The sequence below is a fragment of the Pseudophryne corroboree genome, chromosome 11, assembly GCF_028390025.1.
Source record: "Pseudophryne corroboree isolate aPseCor3 chromosome 11, aPseCor3.hap2, whole genome shotgun sequence".
Taxonomy (NCBI): domain Eukaryota; kingdom Metazoa; phylum Chordata; class Amphibia; order Anura; family Myobatrachidae; genus Pseudophryne; species Pseudophryne corroboree.
Genome location: NC_086454.1, coordinates 116,898,323 through 116,906,092, shown reverse-complemented (window position 1 = coordinate 116,906,092; position 7,770 = coordinate 116,898,323). Strand labels below are relative to the sequence as shown.

Below are 7,770 nucleotides of genomic sequence, written 5' to 3'. Positions count from 1 at the left end.
AACAATAATATTAATAATAATAATAATAATAATAATAATAATAATTATTATTATTATTATAAGTTTTTAATTTAGATAATAAATTACCAAGAAAATTAGTGACTAATACAAACACATAAGGTGAGAAGCTAAGCATTGGTGTCTGTAAAATGAATGCAATTTACAGTATAGTATTAAAAATGGAACTTCTCATATCATTTACTGTATAGATAGATGGTATTAATCTACTGAACACTTCTTAGCATGTAAAGTACTCCTCACAGTGTTCAGCAGATATTTATAGTGTAAATAGATCATTCTGTGTCACAGGATTTCTTTAGCAGAGACAGGGTTAAGGAAATTAATATCTTTCCGTTGATCCCTCCCAAGTGGCTTAACATGTAGAGAGAAATGTAATGTTTACCTTGATTGTAAAGATTAAAGATTTTCCTGCTCCACCTGCTGTGATGTCACTAAGACACCAAATAATCCTATAAAGTGCAAGGTATCAATGTGGCTGATGCTACTGAAGGTCCATCGCCCCTGGGACATACAATGGGGCATCAGACTGCCAGCTTGTGGGTGCTATGGCTGGCATTGACCCTTTCATATGCCATTGATGTAATTCCAGGTACAGTAAATTCATCTTACAGTATCCGTTATATCTGCTACCTCCCAGTGTTCTGCATTGTCAGCGGGACAAGAAAATGATCAGGACAAAAGACAGCAATCCAAAACAAATGGCATGATGGCAAAATTAATAGGCAACATAAACATGGATTATTTTATACTAATCTGTCAGAATACAATGTACTCATGTAATTTATCTCATTAATTTATTTGTACACAGTACATATGCCAAACTTATATATGCCTTTACAATGAACGGTTGTTCAAAGGAAGTGAAACTCATGTGGTGGATGTTATTACTAGGTGGAAAGCTGGAGAATTTCATGTTTAGAATATATTTAAACCTGTGTATATTTCCTCTCACCTGTATCAGTTGATATTCCACTTCTCTGTGTCATATAATCTCAAACCAGCAAGAACCAACCCACCTAGTCTGCCAGTTTTTACTCATAGAAACCTTAGATCATTTTGCTGAGATTTAGTATACTGTAGTCTTATGTCTATTCCCAAACATGATTAAAATCCTCTACCATTGTAGCCCCTGACCCCTCTGTTGGAAACTTTTTCTGCCTACAGGTTCTATTACCCTTTCAGTGACATAATTATTTCCCATTTAAACTATTACTATATTTTATATATAATATGTGGTGTACAAATTGAACATTCTTAATGTGGGTAAAAAATTGATTTGATCTCAGGAGCTTACACTCCAAATTCATATACTAGGTCTTAGACTGTTTATATATGAGGCAGGAATTTATGCTTTGCATGTACTGTATCCAAAATGATATATTTCTTGCTAATTTAAGTGGTACAGTAATTATAGCTGCATTATTAACCTTTGTAGATATGGTAAATTTGCCTCCATGTTATTTAGCAGAGCTTGTTCACAGATTATATTACTACTAATTCCATCCATTTGTGCCGTTACTTAACAGGTCAAATCCGTAATCATGGTCACTACGTCTGCAGTACATGGGGAAACTATCACTTCAAGACCTTTGATGGAGACTTTTACCAGTTTCCTGGCAGCTGCAGCTACAACTTTGCCTCCGACTGTAGAGACTCCTATCAGGAATTCTCCATCCATGTCCATCGGTCAATGGACAGCGGTCACCCGCTCATAGACAAGATTACCATCACCATCAAAGATGTCATCATTCAATTGAAAGGCAGCATAGTGGTAGTGAACGGGGCCATGTGAGTTTTGTAAACTATTTTTTAGCCATCAGCTCCTGATCTATTTCATTTGTTTCCTCCAGAGCTCCTCAGTTTATGTTTCTTTTTTTACACTATTAATCTACCATTACATGTTCTAGTGAAATATCATATAGGATTCTTCTAACATTACCCTGCTCTCTCCTTCTCCCTGGACCATGCGCAGACCCATTTACAGTATATACATACAGTGAAAGGTGATAGAAGTTGTCTAAGGTTATTTCCCAATTATTCTTATCCATGTTCAAAAATATTAGTACAAACAGTTATTGCTTTCTTAAACAGCACATTCACATATTTGGTATTAGAATTGCTTAATAAAAATGTTGTCATCATCATTACAAAAAAACCTACATACAGTACAGAATATCCATAGCATTGATCAGAGCCATAGCAGATCACCCCTGTGCTGCACTCAATGCCCATCACCCCCAGCACATATGTCATCATGACATCACTGACTTGAGGGGCCAGGATCAGGGAGCTGTTCATCAGTTGCATCCCAAGGACATGACAGGTGCCAATACAAGCAATGGAGAACGTTCTATGTGTTCCCACAAGCAATAGGAGTGAACTACAGGCACCCCAAAAGCCTATAACAGAGCCATTGAGACAGTGATGGTGCCCAACCCTCAGCATTATGCAGTGTGCGGTGGCACACACCTAGTTACAGCCCTGGCACTGATCACTTTATGGTATAAACCATGATACTAATGTTGAGTTGGATGTAATTGTCCATCGAGTTCAACCTGTTTAGTGATCTCCTACACTGGAATATTTTTAAGACTATCCCTTCTATAAACCTGGCACATATGCTCCTGGTGCTGAGATGCACACAGTTTGCAATCACCCAGCTGTGCATAATAGCATAGTTATAGTGAACACTTCTAACATCTGTGTTCCACACGCAAATGAGTTTACAGTGAGCATGGGCTGCCTTATGCTAAGGAGGCGTCACTGCCGTTGCTCTTTTCTAATTGTTAGATGCTCCTGTAATGCTGCAATAAATTTGTGAATATTTCCTGTCACCCAAGTGCACACTGCGCATACTGTAGTCCTGCTGCAGCTGATGTGCTGCCCTGTAACAGACAATTATGTTTACATTTAACTGTAAACGTTACACTGGGTCTTTCTTGCACCTTCAGAGTGATGCATTTTTATTGATTTTTAGGGCTTATTTACTAACATTAAATTAAGGGCAAAACATGTAGTGACTAGTTCATATAACCCACCAAGAACCATTTTAGAATATATAGCAATTATTCTCCTGTATCCATTTCCAGTCTCCATATAGATTGTAAACTTATGAGCAAGGTCCTCTTACCTGTCTGTCTGCTTTCCCCCAGTCTTTGTTCTATTACTGCTTTGTTTCCTATTGTAAAACGCAGCAGAAAATTCTGGTTTTATTTAAATAAATGTTAATAAATAATTGCCTAGTAGACAGACACAAGATCATTGCTGAGTGATTGCAGTTTACGGCAAAATATGCACCTATATGTAGTATTAGTACATACGCACTAACGTGTGCATAAACACTCCCATGTTACCACTACTAGGGACAGTCAAACATCTACTATAGTATCATCTATCATATATTATAATCAATCTATACTAGTACTAGGCAATATAGGAAGTGTTCCAATTACTGTGCTCGTGTTTCTACATTTGCTTAATCCTTTCTTCCTCACCACACTCTTCTGTATAGCAGGAATTTCTTAATGTACCCTTCTACAATTATGAGGCTCATACGGTACATCTTCAGATTGTAATTTCAATCTGCCCCCACAAATGTAACACATCTCCAACAGTTCTAGCAATCTACAATATTTTACTTGTTATTTGAAGTCAACTGATACATCCTTATACAGTAGTATTCTCGTTCTTTGGTATATGGTAAAATGGTATAAACAATTTATTTGTTTTCATAACTGCCTATTACAGGTTGAGTATCCCATATCCAAATATTCCGAAATACAGAATATTCCGAAATACGGACTTTTTTGACTGAGAGTGAGATAGTGAAAACTTTGTTTTTTGATGGCTCAATGTACACAAACTTTGTTTAATACACAAAGTTATTAAAGATATTGTATTAAATGACCTTCAGGCTGTGTGTATAAGGTGTATATGAAACATAAATGAATTGTGTGAATGCAGACACACTTTGTTTAATGCACAAAGTTACCAAAAATATTGTCTAAAATGACCTTCAGGCTGTATGTATAAGGTGTATATGTAACATAAATGCATTCTGTGCTTAGATTTAGGTCCCATCACCATGATATCTCATTATGGTATGCAATTATTCCAAAGTATGGAAAAATCCGATATCCAAAACACCTCTGGTCCCAAGCATTTTGGATAAGGGATACTCAACCTGTATATGTTATTGTGGTAATCCATTAAATTTCATTTGTAATGTTTTCTGTGGTGGCAGTAGTAAACAAACCTCCTACTTTTATCACAGATTAATATAATTTATTTTTAACCATTGTAAATGTTTCGAGTTATATACTATTCTGAACATGAGATATACCAAACTTTGTAGAGAGATAAAGTACCAGCCAATCAGCTCCTAACTACCATATCAAAGGCTGTTTTTAAAAAAATGAAGTTAGGAGCTGGTTGGTTGGTACTTTATCTCCTTCCACTTTATCTTCATCCAAGCCTTAGTAATTAGACCCCGTTATCTGTAAAATGAAAGGTGATAATTGGCTGGTACTTTCTCTCTAAGGTTTGAGATATATCCCACACAGTGTCCTCATATCAATTACATGTACTGTTAATGTCTTGTGATCATTGCTGAACTCTTCCATTTGTCACTTGTATATATAGTTTAGCCTTTGTTACTCTATAGTCACAGATCATACTGTATACCTTCTAAGTCACATACAGTATGTGATTGATTATTATTAAAGTATGTTTAAACAGCCCTCAGCTGAAGCCTTACTTTTTGACATCTTAGCTGCTACATAGAGCAGCTGTCTCCTAGTAGGTCCAAGGTGCTGACTGACATTTGTACAAGGTGTTTCCTTGGGTGCGGTGCATTGGATAAAAGTGGAGTTTCTTAATGGCTATGTCATATCTTATATGTGTCTTAGAACATATGGTGTGCACTCTGAGGTGGAACCCAATAAATTACAGAATGTAGCAAAGAAACCCTAAACATTTATAGCAGCCTTAATTATTAAGGATATAAAAATAATTTAACCCTTTTGTTATGAGGCAGAAATATACAGTGGATAAAGTTGTCATTACCACAGTGGGCAATCCGTTAAGTATCCCCAGTCTGGATAATTCTACCTTGTAAAAGGTGAAATGAACATGAGTGAAACACACAGATGCTACAACATCTAGAAAACAAAAATAAAAGTAATTTAGCCTCATTAGATTGCAAGGATGTAATGCATAAAATCATAGGCATGGACAGATATCAAATAATCTCATGCACCCATAAAACATTAGTAAATTTTAATTACTTTAGAAAGCTACTCACTCTATACTGTATAATCTTCATTATTTTTATTCCTGAAATATTGAGAAAATAGTAAAACTTGAATCAAGGCAGCTAGATTAACACTGTAGGAATTTTATGATGCTTCAGAATGTTAAGCAAAAAAAAATCATGAAAAATAAAACTTTACAAGGGACAAACTAAAGGAATCAATGTATATTATGGCTGAATATGTATATTCTAGCTGCATTATTCATTTTTAATATAAAGCTTGGATAACAACATAACTGCTTAGGTACTGTCTTAGTCTAAAACCTTTTATACTGTATAAAGTAGTCTCTGATACATGTAAAGGCTGTAGATTTACTGGACTAAACAGTAATAACAACAGTGTTTGTAATAGATGGGATAGGGGATATAGTTGGATAAGAGGTGGGGCTTCATACTGTATGCCTAGATTTTACCAGTTATGAAAAACATACTGGAAAAATACTAAAACAATAAAAAAGCTATAACAAAGAGCACTAGTTTGCAAGACAAAGGGAGGTATCCAATTGCAGCCGATCCATTTTCACCACGGGAAAACATACGGATATCATGATTAATGACCGACAATCATTATTGCGGTATATAATTACAGGCCATTTTCTTCAGCCGAAAAACAGACCGCAATCGCGTGAAAACACATGGGATTGGGGCTAAATCCCCGATTCTATGTGTTATCGCGCCTCCGGCAGCCGCTTATAGTGGATTATGCTTCAGGTGCCTGAGGCACCCAAAGCATAATTGGCGATAAATTACGGCATCTGGGGGAGGAGTCTGCCATGTCGGGGCTAATGGAATAGCCCTCGGCGATAAAATTACCCATGGTTGACCATGGGTAATTGGATACCCCCATAGTCCTTTGATTGCAGTCATACAATGCTCTTTGCAGATGGTACTTGGCCAGGATTCTTGCATGCCATACCTATGAATTTTATGTATTTATGCTACGCATACTGTATAAAAGTAAATGGGACATTCAATTTTATATTTTTAAAAGTGTACTGGCCAATTGTAATTGTGTTTGGCAGTATGGTACTTCTCAATGAATTTTGTGTTTTACACTTGAAATCTCATTGTTGTAATCTAGCATTTGACCCTGTTTCCTATGGAGCAGCTACAATGTAACAGATTTGAAAGCTACATTTAAAATTAAATTGTTGCCCATGTGAATTTCAAATTAGACTTGTACAGATTTGCAGGACATCCTGAATTTTCAATTATATCAATTATTTTGCAGTGCCAAGACACCATACTACAGCTTTGGGATCCTCATTCACAAAAATGATGCCTACTTCAAGGTGTACGCAAAAGTAGGATTGACCCTCATGTGGAATAAGGAAGACGCACTCATGGTGAGCAACACAACAAAGCAGCTAGAGGGAGATTTATCAAAGCTTGTCAAGAGATAAAGTGGAAAGAGATAAAGTACCAACCAAGCTGTTCCTAGCTATCATTTTCAAACACAGCCTGTAAAAATATAGGAGTTATCCATGTTATCTCTTCCCAAGCTTTGATAAATCTCATCCCTACTAGTCAGATATTCTTTCCATTTACTACAATAGGAGGTGGATTACTGACACCTGGCAATCTGAGCCAATAAACTAAACTGACTGTCAAATATTCAAAGAGAACTTGTTAGCCCAGGTGGCCCTATCATGTCCCTAGGACAGCAATACTCTCTCCATCACTCCTTTTTCCTTCTTGTTATCTGTGATACTACAAGTCACCTCTGACATACAGAATCCTTTTCACGTTATTGTAGCACACTTTAAAATGTCTCATTTCAGGACATAGTAATTAAACAGAACTGTAGGATCCTACTAGCCAGAGTGAACTATTTAAATCTTGGGCCAGTTATATGATTTAATCTTTTCTTCTACTCAGCTGGAGCTTGACCCGAAGTTTAACAACCACACCTGTGGTCTGTGTGGGGATTATAATGGCATTCCCATCTATAATGAGTTTCTTTCTGGGGGTAAGTAATCTGGACAAACTGGTTCACTGCAAGAACCTTACCATATATAGGTCACTAATATTATTTAAATGGAAAGGACACAGCAGATACAATAACTCAGTTCTGGCAACAGATTGTGCAATGTCTGCAGACATGGCTATACAATAAGTAGCTTGTTGCCATGTTTGTTATAATTACATCTACACACATTACATTGATATATATATAATCATGTTTATCAGTAATCCTATATCATAATGAAGTATTAATCTTCTGGTATTACCACTATTTTTAAGCCAATTGCTTACTACCTTATTGTTAACATATAATTGGTTAGTTGTCAATGACAAGATGGACATTCCAAAAAAAGGCAAGAGACTTTGTTGTTGTACAGTATATACCGATGTAAAAACTGTAAGACTGCCTTTAATAAGCTTCCAACATTTGCACTGTGCTGGCCAAGATAACTAGGTAAAAGTACAGTACGGGC

At 36.2% G+C, this 7,770-nt stretch overlaps 1 protein-coding gene across 1 annotated transcript in view; it reads left to right on the top strand.

Moving 5' to 3' along the window:
• The first annotated feature begins 534 nt into the window (after positions 1-534).
• MUC2 (mucin 2, oligomeric mucus/gel-forming) overlaps positions 535-7,770 on the top strand; it is a 166,536-nt gene continuing 159,300 nt past the window's right edge. Inside the window, exons 1-4 of the mRNA XM_063944190.1 lie at positions 535-610; positions 1,548-1,809; positions 6,564-6,678; positions 7,211-7,301. Coding sequence (XP_063800260.1) covers positions 535-610; positions 1,548-1,809; positions 6,564-6,678; positions 7,211-7,301 — 544 coding nt within the window. The remainder of the gene's footprint in view (positions 611-1,547; positions 1,810-6,563; positions 6,679-7,210; positions 7,302-7,770) is intronic.